The 22,414-nt window shown below is 39.7% G+C and overlaps 1 protein-coding gene across 5 annotated transcripts in view; it reads right to left on the reverse strand.

Annotated features, from left to right (window-relative positions):
* The window catches only part of IGF2BP2 (insulin like growth factor 2 mRNA binding protein 2), a 155,490-nt gene that overhangs the window by 34,509 nt on the left and 98,567 nt on the right, over positions 1-22,414 (reverse strand). For 4 of the 5 annotated variants that reach the window (XM_040481011.1, XM_040481012.1, XM_040481010.1 and 1 more), the window contains exons 3-6: positions 7,708-7,756; positions 6,551-6,602; positions 2,918-2,981; positions 639-911 (exon numbers count right to left, since the gene is read on the reverse strand). In XM_040481011.1, coding sequence (XP_040336945.1) covers positions 639-911; positions 2,918-2,981; positions 6,551-6,602; positions 7,708-7,756 — 438 coding nt within the window. Of the gene's footprint in view, positions 1-638; positions 912-2,917; positions 2,982-6,550; positions 6,603-7,707; positions 7,757-18,487; positions 18,595-22,414 lie in introns of those variants that run through there. The other variant, XM_040481013.1, reaches the window with a different exon arrangement.

Here is a 22,414-nt window from a genome sequence, read left to right on the forward strand (position 1 = left end):
GGAGAAGTTATTTTTTTCCCCAAGATTATACATTTAGTGGTAAATCTTGAACAGGGGTCTTTGCATCCTGTACTTTGTTACATCAGGCTGTGTTCTTAAGAACATACAAAAACCAACAAACCACTACAACTCCTACTACCAGTTCCATCTCCTTAGATGTCTAAACAGAGGCTAATATACTTCATTTCTCACTCAATACAGCAGACTCACTTACTCCTTTTATGTAGCTATTTATGGGACCACCTAAGTGATCTCAAAGAATGACTACCATCCAGGGCTCCAGCTCAAGAGAGGAGGTAAGAACTAAGGTAACTGCTTTCTGGGATCCCACAAAGTTCAGCCCCATACCTCTGCTGTTTTAGAAAGTGATATATTCACAAGCACTAGTAAGCTTATGAGAATAATTCTCTGCCGCTTTAAGAACCTTTAGTAATTCAGGGTATGACCTTTAGGCTATTGGCATGAAAGCACGGTGAAGTCCCCAGCTTTGTTAGTCTGTTAGTAGTTCTGAGAAGCCACCATCCCTTTTAGCACAGCCCCCCTGCTGATGCAAGCGATAGCCACCTAGGATGACTGGGGCCCACCAGCACTCAGGGGGCCTGTCAGAAGGAAGCAAAGGAAGCCCCGGAGGCACGTACCGGGACTGGGTCTGCTTAGTGATGTTCTTTATGGTCAAGCCCTCCTTTCCGATGATGGCACCAACAAACTGGGTGGGGACCAGGATCCGCAGCGGGAAATCAATCTGTCTGGCCTGAGAAGAGCCCCCAGGGGCGTGGCCTTGCTCCCGGGAAGAGTGGTCCCCACGCTGGGCTCGCTGTGGGGGCGAAGGGGAGCTCACCTCTTCATCCGGGATGTAGGAAATCTTGAAGGAGTAGTTCTCAAACTGATGCCCGCTTAGCTTCTCGATGGCTCTGAAATGCAGCAGCAGCAAGTGAGCCTTGTTAGACCCTGACGTCAAAGAAGACCCTCAGGCCAGTGGACGGGGTCAATCAGTCTGCTTTCCTAGTTGCCTACGTGAGCAGCACTACTCCTTGAGGAGAACCTGGTGAGCAAGGCAGGTGCCTGCTTTGCTCCCTCAGAGCTGATGGTTAACAGTTAAATTATCACAAAATATAGGCCTGGTCAGATTTGATACACAACTATGCATTCTGCTTTTTTTCCACTGCCTGAGGCTGTATCCTCCTCATCAAAAACTCTTTGTAAGTACTAGTATAAAATTATGACTCACTTTTTTTCTCAGCTTGATCATAATACATATTTATCACTGAAAATTCAGAAATGGTTAAGTACAGATTAGAAAAAAATCCTAGTCCATCCTGTATCTTTTTCTTAAATATAATTATCATTTATAAACAAGGATTAATATTACATACACTATTTTCTAATCTTTAAAAAAGAGTTAACACTCTAAACATTTTCCAAGTCACTAAATGTCCTGCAATTTAATTTTTACTGGCTGTTTAACACTATTGATTTATCATAGTTTTTGCAACTCATTCCCTATCGTTAGATATATATCTATATCCAATCTTTTATTATGTCATAATAAAATTTTTTATTTATCTATTATTAAGTGTCGTGGGCATTTTTGCAACTACAGCTGCACACAGGACAAATTCCTAGTGGAATTGCTGGGTCAGAAAGAATGCAGAATTCCAATATTATTAAGTACCCCTCAGTGTGCTTCTGTAAAGGTTTCAACACTTACTATCCCATAGCAGTTAAGACAGCATTTGTTTCTTGAGTCTTCAAAACTGGAGTATTATTTAAAATTATTTATCAATTTGATAGGGAATAAATGATATCCCACTATTGAATTTTTAAAATTATATAGAAGTAGAACATTTTTTTCATAAGCTTTCTGGCAATATGTGAAAACAACAATGCTATTCTACTATATTAACCTTTAGTGTTTGTGAATTTATTACAAAGCAGCACCTTTGAATTCAATAAAAGCAACAGAGTAATATCACCTATGGGAGGTCCTACCTAAGTGGCAGCTGGATATAAACTCTAAAGGTGAGCTCCTGGTATATATCTTGCTTATATGTGTGTGGCTAAAGTCAACAGCAAATGATCTATGGCCTTTTTCAATGCAAAATTAACTTCTTAAAGACTAGTGGTATGAGGATGGGTTAAATATGTCTTCATGTGTGCTGAAACCTTGAAAAATAAATAAAACTATAATTCTGGGATGTAGAACCAAGGTTATGCCATATGCATGAAACATGTGTGACCATAACTGTAGTTACAATGACCTGACAGGCATTTCACTTTAAGGACCTCCTACAAAAAGGAACTTGTTTTCTTGTAGTTGTTTTAAAAACTCAATCCCATGTCCATTAATTGCCAACCTCAAAATTAACCATCATTGAAACAAGGTACTCATGCATGGGGACTAGGAAGTAAATGGAGGTTAGGAATGAGAACCCAAGCCAGGTGATCTTTGACTAACCACTCCCAGACAATTCCCCCTGTTGCTGATGTCATGGGGATGGGTCCCCTTTTTAATATTACACAGAGGAAAAATGGGTGTTTCATGATCTCTTCACCAAGTGTGGACAGAAATAGGCTTGTGCTTCTTCCTCATAGTGCATGGAGGAAGCTCCAGGTAAAAGCTCTGTGGTCAACAGGGACCAAGGACAGAATGTCACAGAGCTGGTGCCTCTATTCGTGACCATGTCCAGGCACAGGTCCCACCTCAGTTTTGATGCCAAGGCTCAACATTTTTCACGATAAAGTCTCTGTACAACCAACAAACAGCCATCCCATTATAAATGCCCTAAGCTCCACTGACACATCAAAGGCATCCACAGATGCCCTGAGGCTCCTCAGGCAGGTCAAAGGTAGGAATCTTTTTGGAATTCAAAGACAACCCTCCAAAAATTTAAAAGGAAAGAAGCCCAAATCCACTTACATTTTTGCTTCTTCTCTTGTTGCATATGTGACGTTGACAACAGCAGTTTCTGTGTCTGTGTTGACTAGGAAAGAAGCAAAAACTATACTGTCATAGAAAAAAAAAGCTGGCACCCTCTGGCTCAATGTAAACAGACTAACTTTAGAGAAGAATGCACAAAAAACTCATCACCCTAACTCCACAGTATTTGAATCTCTATCTTTATTCATGTGCATTCATAAATAGTAATCAATTGTATATACATATCTGTAATCAACTGTATATACAGCTCAAAGCTGTATTTTCACTTATAATACCACTGCATGTGCATATGTATATGCTCATTATGTTTGTATTTTCCATTTCTAATGTCTACACAAAATTTTAGTAATTGTGCCATGATTTTTGACAAGCCATTCCTCAATTGTTGACAAATGAATTATTCCCAATATTTGCTATTCTAAGTCGTGTTGCTAAAAATCAGCTTTACTGCAAATATCATTTGAATTGTGTTCTCTTCTGAATTACTTTTTTAGGCTAAATCATGAAGAAAAATAACTGGGTAATGGAACATAATGCTTCTTAATGCATATTTTCAGATTACTTTCCTAAAAGTTTATGTCAATTTATTGTACCACCATCAAGGTAGAAGTCTGTTATGTTTGCATTTATTTTTAAATAACTGGATATACATATAAAATAACAAAGTATTTTAATTCTTCATTTATTCCTAAAGTAGAATTATTAATATTTTTGTTTCCCTTTGACTGAGCTCCATGACTCTGAGTTAAATTAGTAACTGTATAATAAATAAAGAAAAGTTGTAAGTCATTTCATTGAAGGAGAGAACACAAACTCTAAGAGTGGCCAATATAAAACTCTTGTGAGCTGGCTTATCTTGGTTCGTAATTGCCTCTTCTTCCAAAATCAGAAGTTAAAAATAAATTCAGAAGTCAAGATAAAACTTTCTCAATCTAAGCCAGTAAACTTAAACCAAAAATTCTGTTTTTCCCCAAAACAAGTAGCTATGACTAAGTCAGATCCTCCCTTTAAAAAACACTTAAGCTATGGGGCACCTGAGTGGCTCAATTGGTTAAGTGTCTGACCCTGGCTCAGGTCATGATCCCAATGTTCACAAGTTCAAGCCCTGCATCGGGCTCTGTGCTGACAGCTCAGAGCCTGGAGCCTGTTTCAGAATCTGTGTCTCCCTCTCTCTCTGACCCTTCCCTGCTCTCTCTCTCTCTCAAAAATAAATAAAATACTAAAAATTTTTTTAAAAAATATTTAAGCTACTGGGAGACTTGGAGTTAACCATATTAAGTTAATGATAGAGTTAATTCAAGAAAACCATGATAAAGCTGCTTTCCAAGTAATAGTAAAACCTTGTAGTATAGGGATTCCTAATTTGGATCCATGTTAGAGCTTCAGAAATTTTATAACCTCACACCACCACCACCACCACCATCACGAACACCTCCTCCTCCCCCCACCTCCACCACAACCAAAGATTCAAATGTGTGGATGGATGTATGAATTTTCTGGTTTATAATCTCCATAAAACTCTCAAAGAGGTTAAAGACTACAGTCAAAAATATTGTTTATTCAATAACTTCAAAATAGCTGCAACCTTCAAAGGGAAGGGATGCACAGTCTTCAGGAAAGAGGTGATATTGAGATTTACACGTCATAAATGCTGAGCCCAGCCCGGCTCTGCCCGGGAGTGTTCTTGCTGCCTCTCATTCACACTTACCCAGAGAAGTTCTCACAGTGCAAAACAGGGGATGAGTAGCCCACAACCGTCCTCTCTCAGTGCTGACACACAGAATGTACCCGAGGGTTCCTATTTGCTGCTTTCTAGTGCTCCAGATGAGGCTGTCGACTCCCAGAAAGGGAGAAAGGGATGGCTTTGAACCTCCTGAATAAATCTATCCACTAGGATTCTCAGATTCTCAGATTTTGTTCTCACTTCTTAGTCATATTCTGTTATTCAAAGACCTTTGTCTTCAGCAAATCAGACAGTTCTGTGATTCTGGAAAGAACTGAGCTCCATTCGAATAATTTATTTCGCTGGACATAAAAGCTCTAAAAAGTTTCTTAAAACTCTACTGAAAATATTTTCCTGCTGAATCAGGAATCACCTATGAAACAAAACAAAACAAAAGCCCAACACTTCTATCCTGTAGTTGTGAGGCGGCTGGAAACTGGATGGTCTCCAGGGCACAGGTGCACTAGGAGCTGTCACTGCCCCAGGGACCTTCAGTATTTCCTCCTCGCATGGCAGTGTCCTGAATTTATAAGATTGTCTTAGCTAGTAACTTTTACAGGCTCATGTCTGTGAGGCCATCTTGCCTACTACATCCAATCCTTATTAGAATGTCTTCTTCTCCATGTTGAGGGAAATAACAAGAACTGAGAAACAGAATCCTTGTAAATCATGTCTTCTTTCTGAGCTCTTTCCCTTCACCTTTGGGCATGGGCAGTCAGCAGCATGAAATTGAATAATAATATTTTTAATATTCATGGAGTGGAGAACAGCTGAATAATTACTACTTTAAAATGATTACTTTAATTATACTGGCAGATAGAACAGATTGCATATCAGACAATTGGTTCTCTGTGATTATTCATTCCCAAGTGAATCTTAACAATCCCTTGAGATTATATAGGACTCTGTTGCCTACAAATTTTTATACAGGTTCACTTTGGATCCCACAACTACTCAGTGATATAGAAGGGATAGAATTTATTCTCCCCATTTTATACATGTGGAAACTGAGTCAGTGAGGGTTAAGTGACTTTTCCCAGGGCTTCACAGTCAGTAAATAACTGCATTCACATTCTGCTTTTTAGGCCAAAAGAAAAAAGTCTTTATCACATGTTACTGCTTGCCACATCAGGAGCTTGGAATCTACTTTTCGGGGACTCTTAAAGAGCTATGTGAGGTATCAATTTCTTTATAAAGATAAACGTTTTAAAGAAAGACTTTTTACTGTTTAAAATCATAGCAATTCATGTTTTAGATGATATAAGCGAGAGCAGCAGAAAGAAGGGTATATATTTTCTGTGGATGTCCAACACTGATGTCCTAAGCCTGTGGCTCTCAAACTTGAGTACACACAAAAATCAGTTGGGGGTGCTTGTTTAAAATACAGATTCATCAACGCTTGCCCCAAAGAGTCTTACTTTGTCAGTTTATGGTGAACCCCAGGAATGTGCATTTTCATAAGCACTGTGGGAGATTCTGGTATAGGAGTCCTACTCCTTGAGAAACACTCAGTCTAAGACACTAGTGATCTGTTGTTCTTAGCCAGGAAAAAGAAAACTGTGACAGCATAAATTCAATTACTTCCAAGTGAATTAAGCTTACCCTAGCCTGACAGTGTTTGAGAGCACATTAACAGAATATATATATATATATATATATATATATATATATATATATATACACACACACTTTATATATAAACCAAACCTGAAAGTCATATTCTTTGAAACAATAAATGTTATAGATATGGATAAAAAGATCTGAATATCTGTAACAGAGAAAGCTTGTTTCAAAAGAATCTGAATTTACTATTTGTCTTTGGAGCTGACCCAGCCTATAACATAACAATCCCACTCAAAATTCAATAGGCTAATTTGCTCACTTAATACCTTGTTCTACATTCTCCACTGTCCCATACTGAGCCAAAAGTCCATCCAGCACCTGAAAAAGAGAGATCCCATGTCAGAACAGGAAGATAAGATTGTACTCACACACACAAAAATAGTATAGTGATATCTCCCAGCAAATGAACGAAAACAAAACAAGGACAGTTACAGGAATAATCTAACTAAATTGATATTTCAGGTCTTCCATCAAAACAGTTAAAAATGAATAAATATATGGGACTTGCACTTGGTTATTAGCTCTCAAGTAATCTGTCCACTAAGGTGACACAGCAGAATTTCAGAGTCTTACTGTTAACAATCACATCCATCGTGATGGTTGGGGCACAATGCTTTAGGACAAGCAGAATAAAGGACAAGGTTTACTTGCCCTTCTTACAAGTTTTAACCATTCTTCCTTCTGTTTTTCTCTAGGGATCTCCTTATTTTACAAAGCAGTGGGATATATATATTTTTTTACTTTGAAATTTTCCATAATAAAGGATTTTTTTTAAGTAATAAAAATGTCAGACAAAACATTCTATTTCCTTTAAGGCTGTTTTGATTTTGTTTGGGCTGGAAATAAACATTGGGGCAGTTTGTTTTTAAATAATGCAATGAGGCCACTCCTCACATTCTGTCTTCTTGAATTTTAAGGTAGCAATCTTATAAGAAGTTTTACAACTCTGAAACTATATCTTCACTATTACTCATAGCAACTCATTCACAATCAACAAAAAACTTACTCAAACTAACAATCTTCTATTTTTATTGGGTTTCCACTGATTTTATTTCTCCAAAATCATAATTTGGAAAGGTAAAAAGTCTTTTACAAAATCATGACCGAAAAATCACAAACCAGGTATACATTTTGTTTCACAGTTTGTCAGTGCTTGGTGCCTGAGAAGACAGAACAGGAGGGCTCAAAGCACACATCTTGCACAACAAAAAAGAGACGAACACGACCCTAAAGTTGTGACAGATCACGTACATTAGGATACTGAAAAAGGAAGACAGAGCACGCAGGAGCTTTGTGGAGAGGTATGAGGACCTCTAATTCCCCAGGGAACTCACAGAGGGAGAGCGGTTTTGCTGACCTATTAAAAAGGAAGATGAGGATGGAGGGCAGGAAGACGGTAAACACACAGGTGACACTGGCTTACCTCCCACTGCAGGTGAGGAGGGATGTTTCGGATCTGAATTTTCCTGCTCCTGTAAAAATGAAAGCTCAGACTATAACACTTTCTCTAGGACACAGACTTCAGCAAATGACAAAATGTCTCAAGACCATAGTCTGAGTTCACTTTCTGTGTTTACTGAGGCATTGGCAAGAGATTCCAGCTGTGACTCATGAGCATCATGTTTTAAGGTTTTCAATTACTTTGGGGAAAAAAAGAATAAACCCAACAAGAGTGAATACGCTAAGTGAAACAGCTTAAGTACAGATGTGCCTTTTCAATTTCTTGCCAAAGCAGTTAGAACCTAAATTACCATACAGATTCTAATTATAGAATTTAGTACCTTCCTCCCCAAAATAGATGGTCCTGCAACTGACCCTACCCCAGTGGGTACTAAGGCTCAAATGTGACAGGTGAGGTCACATAAATAGTGGACTGAAATGAGGTCAGATTTAGTTCACCCTTTACCTAATAATGTAAAACTTCCTTTCGAAAATTACTTTTATCTTTGAATAAGTAATACAGTAATAATTTAAAAATTAGAACACTATAAAAAGGTGTGCTAGAAAAAGTCTTACTCCCACCCACTCCCTTCCTTTACCAGAAATAAACACTTTTACTTATCACTCGTGTACTCTTCAGTTTCTTTATGCAAATAATAGCAAATGCAAATATAAATTCTTATTTCTCCCCCTCTCTTACAGAAATATTTACATATTCTACAAACTCTCTGCATGATTTTTTCACCTGAACAGTATAATCCTGGAGATCTTCCCATGCTGACAGAGCCTTCATTCTATTTTATATTATGTGGAGGTACCAAAGTGTATTCAACCCATCCCCCTTGGGCCTTCTTTCACCTTTTTAGTCAGAGGATTTTTCTGTTTTTCTGGGACATCCTGCTGGTCTGATAACTAAGTGATTTAGATTGTTTCTTGTTTTTAAGTAAACATTAAAATTACATAGGAAAAGGAAAGAAATGGAAGCATAAGAATTTTTCTATCTTTTAAGAATATGTCAGATCCTAGAAAGAAAACACAAATCAGCATTTAAATATTAGAGAGGTATATTTTAATGGAAGGACTTGACATCTGATTCCCCTAAATATCCATTTTGGGGCATTGTAAGAAAAGGGATGTAATGGCAAAAGTGTACCTGCCATTACTTTTTCTTTTTTTCTGGTGTCAGAGGTACCAAATAGGAACTACACACAGCCACAAGTTTTTCCATGGCTTTAATCTGGGCAACAGCCCCAGAAAGAAATGTTAACAATTCATGCAGAGAGGAAAAGAAAGAGAGGTACACAGAGGAAACATGAAAACAAACAATCAAGTAAATCAGGGGCTCCGGTTTTCTCACGGTTTTTATTGAACGCAAAGGCAGGGCACTTCTATGTTCTAGACCCTACACGGTACTTCTAATTTTTAAAAAATGAGAGTGCATTCATGCTTTACTACAGGGCAAGCCAGTCTACAGAACCTCTAATCTGGTATCAGGATAGGAAGGAGGAAGATGAACCAAGAACTTATTTCTACCTCTACGCTATGAAGTCCCTTTCCTGACACTGCCTTTGGCAATAGTTCACAATAAAACTGCTGACACTATCCCATGTAGTGGCTCAACGGAATGCTCCACAGAAGATGTCACAAGTCTATTTACAGAAAAGACATCAGAATTTGCAAGAAATTGAATACTTCTTTTAAATATAATTTATTGTCAAATTGGCTTACATACAAAACCCAGTGTTCATCCCAACAAGTGCCCTCCTCAATGTCCATCACCCATTTCCCCTCTCCCCCACTCCCCTTCAACCCTCAGTTTGTTCTCTGTATTTAAGAGTCTCTTATGGTTTGCCTCCCTCTCTGTAACTATTTTTCCCCTTCCCTTCTCCCATGGTCTTCTGTTAAGTTTCTCAAGATCCACATATGAGTGAAAACGTATATTTGTCTTTCTCTGACTTATTTCACGTAGCATAATACCCTCCAAGTTTCATCCACGTTGCTGCAAATGGCAGGATTTCATTCTTTCTGATTGCCAAGTAGTATTCCATTGTATATATAAATCACATCTTCTTTACCCATTCGTCAGTTGATGGACATTTAGGCTCTTTCCATAATTTGGCTATTGTTGAAAAGTGCTGTTGTAAACACTGGGGTACATATGCCCCTATGCATCAGCACTCCTGTATCCCTTGGTTAAATTCCTAGCAGTGCTATTGCTGGGTCATAGGGTAATTCTATTTTTATTTTTTTTGAAGAACCTCCACAGTGTTTTCCAGAGCAGCTGCACCAGTTTGCATTCCCACCAGCAGTGCAAGAGTGTTCCCATTTCTCCACATCCTCGCCAGTATCCATAGTTTCCTAATTTGTTCATTTTAGCCACTCTGACAGGTGTGAGGTGGTATCTCAGTGTGTCTTTGATTTGTATTTCCCTAATGATGAGTGACGTTGTCCATCGTTTCATGTGTTTGTTGGCCATCTGGATGTCTTCTTTGGAAAAGTGTGTCTATTCATGTCTTCTGCCCATTTCTTCACTGGATTATTTGCTTTTCGGGTGTGGAGTTTGGGGAGTTCTTTATAGATTTTGGATGCTAGCCCTTTATCCGATATGCCATTCATAAATATCTTTAAGAAATTGAATATTTCTAAAGAAAAATATTTTTTTTAATCTCCAAATATAAACATCAACTCTAAATACTAACCAAGAATTTACTAGTATATAAGTCTTATTGGATGAAACTCATTCATGAACACAAAGATTTGAAAAAAGACAACCATAGCATTGTTTGTGATGGCAAAGATGGCAAACAATCTAAATACTGACCAACAGGCAAATGAATAAATCAATCACAGGACAGCCACAAGATGGAACATTATACACCTTTTAAAAAGAATGAAGCAGGGGTGCCTGGCTGGCTCAGTCGGTAGAGCATCCAACTCTTGATCTCTGGGTCTTGAGTTCAAGCCTCATGTTGGGTGTACAGATTACTTAAAAAAAAAAATGAGGTCGACATATAGGCACGGTCATAAGGAACCATCCACTGCACGCCGTTGTAAGAAAAGAGCTAATTATAGATTAGGAAGATCTTGGTTTTTTTCAAATGTTTTTAATGTTTATTTTTGAGAGACAGTGTAAGCAGGGGAGGGGCAGAGAGAGAGGGGACGGAGGATCTGAAATAGGTTCTGTGCTAACAGCAGAGAGCCTGATGTGGGGCTCAAACTCACGAACCTGTGAGATCATTATGTGAGCTGAAGCTGGACACTTAACTGGCTGAACCACCCAGGTGCCCAAGGCAGATCATGTTTTTTAAGTGCACAAAACATACAACATGCTATTAAATGTGTGTGCTTGTAAACGCATAAAAAAAGGAAGGTACAGGCAGTTGGTGAAAGGGGACATATACTTTTAATTTTAGCTACTTCTGTCATTTGTTTTAAAAAACGAGAATGTACTCATGCCTTACTTGCTTTAAAAAATTAACAAAACTCCTACTAAGTCTGCTTTAATGAATATACAAGATTTATTTTTGAAAAGTATACTAGAACCCACTAAATTAAAAAAAGGAAAGAACCAAAACCAAACACCTCACTTTTTCCATAACTAGGTTAGGTATTCTTGAAATCGTATTTAAAAGAATATTAATTTATTTAGCAAACTCTGTTCCTAACGTATAAGCCATCAAACTCTGTCTGATCCAGATTACTGCAAATCCTAACTAACTGGGTCTGAAACAATAATGTTTCCCTTAATGCCTCATGTAAACAATGCACATCAGGCAATCAGTTCAGGAAATGGAATGTTCGTTAATCACGATTCCAGGAGAAATAATCCCTAAAAAAGCTAGTGTGTGGCATCTCTAATCTTAGGTCTGAATGGAAAGAAAGAAAAAGAACTGAGAACTGAAAAAGGAACTGGAGATCACTATAGGAGAACCAATTACACTGATCCTTAGGTAACTGGGAAGATTATCCTGAGCTATTATCTTTCGGGATCAGGAGTGGGCAGGACCTGTGAGTTCTGCTAACTTCCACAGCGTGATCAGGATGCTATGCCTCCTTCTCAGGGGCCAGGGATGCTTGTCCCCTTCAGCCCCCAGGGAGGGACTTCCACATGTCCTTCAAACTCCGCTCACATGTGCAGAGGCTTCCAGGGCATCTCCAGGCAGAACTGTCTCCTCTGCACTCTTCAGCTTTTGTAACAGCTCACTCTCTGCTGTAATTATTTTTCTGCTGGGGCTGTCATGTTCCCCCACCAACCTTCTGCTTGATGGTAATTTCCTCAAAGACAAGCTCTTTATTTACTAGTCTTCTGTCCAGCACAGGGCCAAGTGTCTAGTGTAAAAGCAGAACATGGCACCCCAGGGCTGGGAAAAGCACTCCTAATGCTGGCTGTAGCATGCCTATGATGTGGATCCCCCTGACCCCACCCCGGAAGGCCAACTGTTTATTTCTCCTGTGCCAGGTAGTCAAGAGAAGAGGGAAGGGTTTTTTACCCTCCTTCCCTTTTGAAATCCATAAAAGTATGCCCTGCTTTAAGAAGCCAAACATACACAATAACTCAGGAAAATTATTGGTTTTAAGAAAATAATTTTGTTTCTTAAAAAAAAAGGAATAATCTCACAGTTCCTTTATTTTAGCAAAGAAATCAACCTTCCCTCAACACACATAATGATGTTTCTCATCTTCACTGCCCAGAAGCATTACAGCAGCTTCCTAGCTGGCCTGTCTTCCAGTACTGCACTCCTTCCTCTCCCAGCCAGCCCTCCTGGGCTGCCAGTGACTGACTGACTTTCTCTTTTTCTTTTTTTAAGTTTATTTATTTTTGAGAGACAGAGAAAGAGTGAGTAGGGGAGGAGCATAGCGACAGGAAGAGAGAGAGAATCCCAAGCAGGCTCCACGCCATCAACACAGAGCCCGAGTGGGGCTCGAGCTCACAAACCACAAGATCATGACCTGAGCTGAAATCAAGAGTCAGATGCTTAACCGACTGAGCCACCCAGGTGTGTCCCTGTCAGTGACTTTCTAAAGCACAAATATGACTGGTTACTCTTGCCTTTTTTGACTCCCTGTCACCACATCCAAATTCCCTTTCACGACCCAGTTACTGTCTCCTTCCCCATCTCTTTATGTTGCCAAACTGCCCAAACTTTATGCACTTCTCCCTTCATCAAAAGTAGTATGTTACACTGGCAGTTTATATGCATGCTTTTGACGCCTTCAGTCTACCTTAAAAACAGGACTAAAGAATTTGTCTATTCTAGATATCTCAGTAAGTGGAATCATACAGTATTTGTCTTCTTGAGTTTGGCTTATGACAGTTCACATAATGTTTTCAAGGTTCATCCATGTTGTAGCACGTATCAAAACTGTATTCTATGCACTGCTTTTTAAAGTTAACCTGTTAGTGTGGCCGCTTCAGCAGTACATACACTAAAGTTAATCTGTTAGGGTTTTTTTTTTTTTTTTTTTTTTTTTGAGAGGGAGGGAGTGGGGGGAGAGAGAGAGAGAGAGGAGACAAGCAGGGCAAGGGCAGAAGGAAAGAGAGAATTTTAAACAGGCTCCATGCCCAGTGCGGAGCCTGAAGCAGGACTCGATCTCATGACCATGAGATCATGATCTGAGCCTAAGTCAAGAGTCAGCCACTCAACCGACTGAGCTACCCAGGTGCCCCATCTGTTAAGGTCTTCTATTTATTTCCTTTTAACTTTTTTTTCACATGAAGGAATGTTTTGGATTTTTACCAATTTTAAGACAATCCACCCAGACTTTTATACTGGCTAAGTTAATTAGATCTAGATCAGTGGGTTGGGGGAAGAGGGAACAGACAGTTAGTATTTACTGGTACAGAGTTCCTGCTTGGGATGACGAAAAAGTTCTGAAAATAGTGGCGATGGTTGTACAACACCATCAATGTTCTTAATGCTGCTGAACTGTACACTTAAAAATGGCTAAAAGAGCAAATTTTGTTATGTATTTTTTAGCACCGTAAAAAAAAGTACTATACAAAAAAAGAGCAATGCAAAGGAAACAATATGAAATCTAGGAGACAACTAGTCTGGACTCTTCAAAATGTCAATGTCATAAAAAATCCAAACATTGCTCTAGATTAAAAGAGAAAAAAGAGATCCAAAAACCAAGGGGGACAGGGGAACAAGAGTAAAGAGGGCAGTAAGGAGCACGGTTTTGACTTTTTTCTTTTTCATTTTAATCAAAAGCAGAGCAAGACCCATAGTCAAGCAGAGGGTACCCTTTAATGTAGACAAACAGGGTCTTCCCTAGTGGCTTTGGGATTTAGGAATTTAGAATTTCCCACTCTCGTAATTCAAGCAAGCACTTAGGATGAGAAAAGGAAAGAAGCTCGGCCTCTTTCCTTGGGGAACTTGGCTACTCTAATTCTATATTCTGGTTAATCAGTGATTGCAGTATACACGTACAGACTATCAAATCTTAACTACAAAACAAAATACACTTAACCCCAGCTCATCTAATCCTAACCAACCTGGTTCATGGTATATAGAGCTTTTCAACATCTAAGTGCCTCAGAATACTTTTTATAAATGTTATTATCTTTGTAGTGTAGATGCCCAGAGGAAATAGAAAGTTCCAACTTGAGTGAATTTCAGATAAACTAGATGTCCAGTGTTATAAATTTCAATAGCCTGGCAGAAATTATTTTGTGTGGTAGAATTTGTAGCTTAAAAACAAGTGGCCAAGCATTTGGGAAATACAATCATATTTAATTGTCATGGAATTTCTGTGATTATGAAGAACCATTTTACCTATATTTGGGGGGTAAAAAAAGTTTAACCATTTTACCTATATTGGGGGTAAAACACATGCTTGCATGTGCAGAGGATAATGGTATATGGTAATGAGCCACAAGTCTGATCAGCCACCTTGGGAACTCTAACCCAAGCCTTAACCATGATGGGGACTTGAGTGGAGAACAAAGTTAACACAAATGTGAGAACCCAGCTTATAAGATCTCAGGTTCCATTTGAAAATTAGGTCATCGAGAGACTAGAGAATCCCCAGGTAAACTGTGGACAAAAGAGGCAACATAGAAAGTAGAGTCCTATGAAAGAGTTCTGTGGGGTTCAATGAAGAATTCTACCTAACTAGGTCCCATCTGTTTCCATAGCCATTCTGGGTGCCATCAGATGACACACAGTCCTCACCGTGGAGGGAAATTAGAGCACCATGGATTACCTATGGAGTGGCAAGTATGCTAACCAACTCCAAGGACTGTGGGAGAGCTAAGACTAAACCCACCATGATTCTCCTGTTGCCCTCCCCCAGCATATAGTGCTATAGTCAGTATAGTGCTGTATCCCATGCACTCATTAGTATGTGTTTAAACCTTAAACTTAGAACTTCTGGACAGTCTGTACAAGGATATTCTGTGCTAAGCTGAACTAGGACCTAGGGCTGCTCAGGGAAGCAAATGAATCACCAGAGATAGCCAAGTCCAATCCTCTACCCAACTGTCACTTAAATCCCCCTTTGTCTGTCTCTCTCTCTCTCTCTCTCTCTCTCTCTCTCTCTCTCTCACACACACACACACACACACACACACACACACAGAGGCAGGGGACAGGGAATGATTAAAAAGTCAATTAAACAAATTGTTTAGTCACTCTGTTACAAAATTATTAAGAACAATTGCCTTTGCCTCTATGGGATCTAAAATAAATGTATTATAATAGTTATCAGAAAACGATGCTTTCAATATATAAACTGCTAAAAAGTGAAAAAAAAAAGTTTAGGGATTTTTTAGCAAGAAAAATTATGTGATCAAAGTCTTTGTGAATATTAACAGTGTTATGGGCCAAATCATAAAAAGATTAAATCAGGTATTATTGTGGTGACCTACTGCAAAGGGTTTTGAGCCAGAAGAACTGCGGTTATAAAGCTGACAACTTCCTTTCCTCTATAAACTCAAGTCCACAAAACCATAAATCCCCAAGCGGCCCCAACATACTCATGCTTCCTGACATTCAGAGGCAGGAGCTCATGAAAAGTCCACTGAACAGGACTTGGTAAGCAGTAGCCCAAGACTTTGTAACTCACTTAATCTCCTACACCCTCCTAACCAGTCTACTAGCTTATAGAAAGGCCTTGACTTTTTAAGAAGTTGCTAACACAATTCCAGATTTCCCTTTTGAGGAAAACACTGGGGATTCTTAATTGTTGTCGAAACAGGGAGAAGGGGAAAGGGAAGAGTGAATGGGATGATTTATGATGATTAGATGTTCATGAGAAGACTGGCCAGACTGCTATTCCTGGGCAAGATGGTGCAGTAATTCCCCCACTGGGAAGGGGTACAGTGAGTGTAATTTGCATTAAAAGATCATTAAGTTTCATTTCAATTGCAGGATTCTACAAATGCTCTGGAAATTGTAAGGTTAAAATAATCTCCTGTTAAAAGGAATCAGTATGGGGGACCTGGATGGCTCCGTCAGTCAGTGGAACATGCAACTCTTGATCTTGAGGTTGTGGGTTTGTGCCCCATGTCGGGTGTAGAGATTACTTAAAAATCAAATCTTAAAAAAAAAAAAAAAAAAAAAAAAGGAATCAGCAGGATTTACTATGTACGCTGTGATGACCATATACTGTTCTAGTAAAGCAGACAACGAGATTTCTCAGAAACTCGGTATTTTAGCTCTGTAAAAAGGAAGTCAAGGGGTGCCTGGGTGGCCTAGTTGGTTAAGTGTCTGAGACTCTTGGTTTAGGATCAGGTCATGATCTCATGGTTCATGAATTCGAGCCCTGCATCCGGCTATGCACTGACAGCACGGAGTCTGCTTGGGATTCTCTTTCCCTCTCTCTCTGCCCCTCCTGCTTTCTCTCAAAGTAAATAGAGAAACTTAAAAAAAAAAAAAAAAAAGAAGTCAATATCTAAAACTTTCTCTCTTTTGATTCATATTCACTTTTTGGCAAAGGGGCTCCTTTTACAGGAATGGTGGCAAAGAGTAGAACGATTTGAACTAAAGAAAGAGAAAAAAAATGTAAATAATTATTTGGGGAAAAACTAATATTTTTCTTTGCCAAAAACTTCTTTAGGAAATTAAAATAAAATGAAAACAAAAACAACACAGGAAAATTGTGACCCACTCTTATCAAGGTTTGTGCACAATTTCCTATAGATAATACCATCTTTCCCATCTACCATCTCCCTCCTTAATTCATTTTGTGACATGACAGAGAAAAAAAAATAGATTTAGCTCCAGTTTTACCAGAACTTCTCCATGTGCTTCACTGAACACTATTTCTTCCTCATACAAGTTATTTTATTTAAGGAAGTCTAATAAAGGTTCAGAGGTACACCGGAAACATTCATCACGGTATTTTTAGCAGGAAGCTATCCTCAAACCACCACTACTACTTACCTTAGTAGATTCTAATAAGTGTCTCATTTAAGCCTTACCACTCCCTACATGAAGTATGCATTGCTATCCCCATATTTCAGATAAGTAAACTGAGGAGTTGATGAGTGCCCTGTCTACATCTCACAGGTAGGGAGTGATATTTTTGACTTGTGCTCTGCAAGTTTAAATCTTTGTTCCTAAAACATCACTTTGGAACTGTTGATTCACCAGTAACAAAATTTACACTTTATGTATATGTATGTATATGTGTATGTGTGTGTGTGTATATAACACGTGTATATACACACACACACATTTACATACACACACACACAGCAATGAATTTCGGACAAGATATGCCTTTTCAGGCAAATTCTAGGAAAATGGGTCTTAGGATTGGACTTCTATCTAGCCTTTCCCATCCAGTGTCAACCTCGCTATAGACTGACCAAAAACACCTCCTCTAGGAAGGATTATTTTGAAAACTTCACCAAAGCTGCTCACTCTTTGCTCCTCAAAAGAATTTACTTACATACAAACGCCTTTCAGAAAAGGTAACAAAGGCATTACCTAGTAAACTCTTTCACCAGGTCAGCTGACTCCTGGTTGACAGTCAGGGTCTCTTGGCCCATGGCTGGGAGCCATGCATACCTCTTTGTAAAGGCCTGAGGGTGGGACTAAGTATAGGAAAGATCTGCCTCATAGTTTTGCTTAGTAACACTGGCCAAATCCAGGGCTGTGCTGAACCTCGTGAGGCATGATAAAGCTTGAGAACCCTCTCCCAAATACAGATTGCTGCATGGGGAAAGGTGGAGTGGACCCCAGACAGGGAGACAAGGTCTTCAGAAGGCTAGAACATTTATGCGTGCCAGAGTACAAACATGAATTTGAATTCAGGAAGGTGAGATTTTTGAGAGGGTAAGGCTGAGTGTTTGTGAACTAAAACTCTGCACACCAACTTCCAGCTTTTCAAGATCTAAACAGAGTAAGGATTTTCCTTAATATTTTCATTCGGCTGTGATGGAGATTCCAGCTAACAAAACCAAACTGTGTTTCTACAGAAGTGATTAGTTACTCTTTACAAGGCCCTCAAACTCATTATCTGTAATTAAGACTAACCAGGGTAAAAACACATATTTACACATCATAATTTGAGCCAAGATAAATGATATACATAAACACGATGCAACACAAGTTATAATCTGAGTATATAAATGTTTGCCTTGTGTGGTGCATGGTAAACACAAAATCATCTTTGTAAAGGCAAAGGGAGCCACATGCTTCGTCACCCACAACTGTGACATCCTTCCAGCAACTCTTCAACCCATTTTCAATAACTGCTTTCGTTAGTTTTCCAAACAGCACACAAATCTGTCCCACTCCTTCCTTCCTTCCTACCTGGTCCTTTTTCGTTTTTTCTCCCCTCCACAGCCAAAGCAACATCTGGAACAGAGCAGGTGCTCAGCAATCAGCAAATTCACCAGAAGCATTTGTTGCTGACAGCTGGCTTCTTTTTCCTGGCTCACTCCATCCCATATTCTAACTTCCAACTATAAGAGGAATATGTGCTTACTGAAGACACTGACTGGTCTTCAACCAAGCCACTTGGTTTTTTTCCCACTCCAGTTTATGCTCATCGACTCAATGCAATAGGCTGCTGACCGAAAAATATAGGACAAGATATTTCCTAACACAGTAGCCACTACATACATTTCCCGTGATTAGATGTAATGACTCACATAGAGGTGGTGTTTTTACCCTCAAGACAAGAGATGCGTCAGCATGCCTTGACTTACCGAAGAAACAGTTTCACAATTAACACAAAAGTTCAAGCCAGAAGTTCCGAGTCCTCAAAGTCTGGGAATGAGTGATAAACCAACAACATTTTACTTCTGAAAAGAAGGAATTATTCCCAGCAGTTATAAAAGACTTTGATCATTTCATTATAGTCATGATGATGATTAAGAAAAATTAAATTCATCTCCACTATAGCCCTAAATCCCAATAAGCAGAGAAAGGCAGGAAAGGGTCAGCCAAGTCACATATTCCTCCCTCACAAAGGAATTCCCTCCCCCTGCCTTGCAAAGCAAGTAGGATTCACCATCTCACACAAGAGTAACATCTCACGGGGAGCCTGGGTGGCTCAGTTGGTAAAGTGTCTGCCTCTGGCTCGGGTCATGATCTCATAGTCTGTGAGTTCGAGCTCCACATACGGCTCTCTGCTGTCAGCACAGAGCCTGCTTTGGATCCTCTTTCCCCCTCTCTCTCTGCCCCTGCCCTGCTCACACACACTGTCTCTTAAAAATAAACTTAAAAAATATTTAAAAAAAAAAAAAAAAAAAAGAGTAACCTCTCACCTACACTGGGGGATGGGATGGTGTGAGCAATCCAAACCACCCCTATCCAATGTTCTGACAGGAGATTAAATAGACGACATCTTATCCAATTTCGGAGAACAGGGTAATTTCTAAGATTAAAGTTAAAAGTTTTCCAAAGTCATTTAGCAAACGTTCACTGAACACCTGTTGTATGCCAAGCATTTGTCTTAGGTTCTGCATTATATTAGCAAACAACAACAACCAATATCCTCATGATGCTTAGGTTCTAGAGAGTAAAAAGGAGACAACACTGACCCCAGCAAGCCTTAGGACTCTCAACTTAATTTCAACAAAACAAGAAAGCACTTTAAAGCTGGTGCCTTGATCTAAAACAGTTAAGGAAAAAGGCTAATTCTGCTTTTTGCTAACTTAAATTTTTTAGGGTTTAGCTAGAAGTAACCAAGTATTTTTAAGCACCTATTTCTGCACAGTATTCTTCATTGCAGCTGTACCTGCAGTCCCCGTGGCACTGGACCCACTAAAGTTTTCTCTGCTATACAAAAGGATGCTCTGGAGAAGATAAAAAAGGTCATGGGAAAAGTTTGTATCAAAATTGGGAGAGAAGTAAGAAAACCAACTTTTCACACATGTCAATAAAAAAACAAACACAGTTCACAGGATACAAAGGAAAAAAAAAATCAGTGACCAACTGGTATCTCATAAAGTACTGATGAAAAAAGAAAGGATGGGGCGCCTGGGTGGCGCAGTCGGTTAAGCGTCCGACTTCAGCCAGGTCACGATCTCACGGTCCCTGAGTTCGAGCCCCGCGTCAGGCTCTGGGCTGATGGCTCAGAGCCTGGAGCCTGTTTCCGATTCTGTGTCTCCCTCTCTCTCTGCCCCTCCCCCGTTCATGCTCTGTCTCTGTCCCAAAAATAAATAAACGTTGAAAAAAAAAATTAAAAAAGAAAAAAGAAAGGAAAATCACTAGCTTTTAAAATTACATGATTTGAATAGAATGCAATTTGCTTTTTAAATCCTCTAATAGTCAACTTTAACACATATGAATGAGGGGACCCTGGGTAGCTCAGGCGGTTGAGCATCTGACTTGAGCTCAGGTCATGATCTCACAGTCTGTGAGTTCGAGCCCCGCACTGGGCTCTGTGCTGACAGCTCAGAGCCTGGAGCCTGCTTCGGATTCTGTGTCTTCCTTTCTCTCTGCCCCTCCCCCGTTCATGCTGTCTTTCTCTCTCTCTCTCAAAAATAAACATTAAAGAAAAAAAGAAAAGAAAATGCAGAGCTTAAAAAAAAATAAAAACATATGAATGAACTAGGGAAAGAGTGTATAAATTGCTCTTATTTTAAAAAGGGTTCATTTTGTGATCACCTTACATCAATTCTGAAATGAAACAAATGAGCAGGGAGAAAACTTCAAATACACAAATTTGATTTATAACCAATTTTGAGAGGCTAGATTTTTGCACAGAGAACTTTTCCCAGGAGTGCTAACAGAAACGCAAGATTTGTGAACTGTATCCTTCCTCAACTGTGCGCACCCTATCACTACCCCTGCACAGCCACAGCTTCTAGCCTGGTGGCCTGTACAGGAGTCGTTCCGTAAACTTAATGAATGAACGAATGAATGTGCATGACAGGGTTAACGTCTCTGGCACTTAAACACAGAACTCTTTCCAGCTGCTGATTCACTCTCTTCTGAGTTCCCTGTTTTACAAAGACTGTAAACAGAGCATCTGTCTCGGTTGGTTCCTGACTTTTCATCACTTCCTCTTAAGCCAGCACCATTGGCTGGGTGGGCCCCAGCAGGATCCATCAGTGGGAAGTGGCACAGAGGCTTCAACACCTGACTTGAATAAAGGTGAACAACCTACCTGACTCAGCAGGTGGCCGTAGGAGGTCCTGCGACCACAGCTTCAAATTCCTTTCCCATTTCTTTCCCCTTCCCTGGATGCAGCCCAGCATTGCCCCCCACCCCACCCAGGACCCCAGGACCCTGCTTCTTCCTTTGCCTGGGGTCAGGTCCTCAGCAACAGGACTGGAGTAGGGAAGAGAGTTAAGTGAGTGCCCTCCCCTCCACTGTTCACAGAGTCCCAGTCTCCTTAGTGTTGTGATGAGCAACTGCCCTCCCCTCTTAATGTGTCCCTTGCCCCACCCCTAGGAATTATGAAAAAGCATTCCGTGAACTGCGTGCACACTATGAAGTGGGCAGTAGGGCTATTGTGAGAGATGCACAACAGCCTCCAACATTCTCTCATTCCCAGCTTTGGTTCTGATGTGCCCAGGAGAGCTGGTTTTCCTAGGAAACGTCAATGAATCTGACTTCATCTGGTGAGTCACAACTATGTCACTAGCAGTGAGCCAGTACAGAAGCTACTGAAGTTACACAGAGTCACCTTAGAAGTCAGGCTAAAAAATCCATTTCAGGGTAATTTTAGAAGCTGAGGAGTACAACTGGCAAACTAAGAGCACCCTGATTATTGTGTTTTGGTGAGAGCACTTTTGTTCCTGGGTAGAAAATACAAAACTTGTAGAATTCCTTAGAAACTTGTGGAAATGCAAACACTTTATATACTAATGTCTAGAAGCAAAAGGACCTGATTTCTTAGGGAAATATGATTTGAGAAAAAAATATAAATTTAAATATATTCCCTGGATTTTCTAACTCAATCATTCTCCCCATCCCTAATAAAACATTCTGTTACCAGAGGCTGCCATTATTGCAGCACAAGAGAGAAGCAGAGTGGAAGGCGCACCCAGCTGAGGTTGAATCCCGCTCCCTTTCCGACACATTATCAGACAGATGTTGGACTAGTCCTTTAACCTCTCTGGTTAATGCCTCAGACATGAGACAGTTAGACAAGATAATAGACCAAATGCGTTTCCAAACTAAAATTCACTTCATGTTAGCAGCAAAACAAAACTGTCACAAAGAGAAGGTAAGAAACAGAAGAGATAGATAGCTCATGGATTTAAGCTACAAATGGAAATGGGG

This window comes from Herpailurus yagouaroundi, unplaced genomic scaffold (genome assembly GCF_014898765.1).
Source record: "Herpailurus yagouaroundi ecotype Mexico unplaced genomic scaffold, PumYag 159, whole genome shotgun sequence".
Lineage (NCBI taxonomy): Eukaryota > Metazoa > Chordata > Mammalia > Carnivora > Felidae > Herpailurus > Herpailurus yagouaroundi.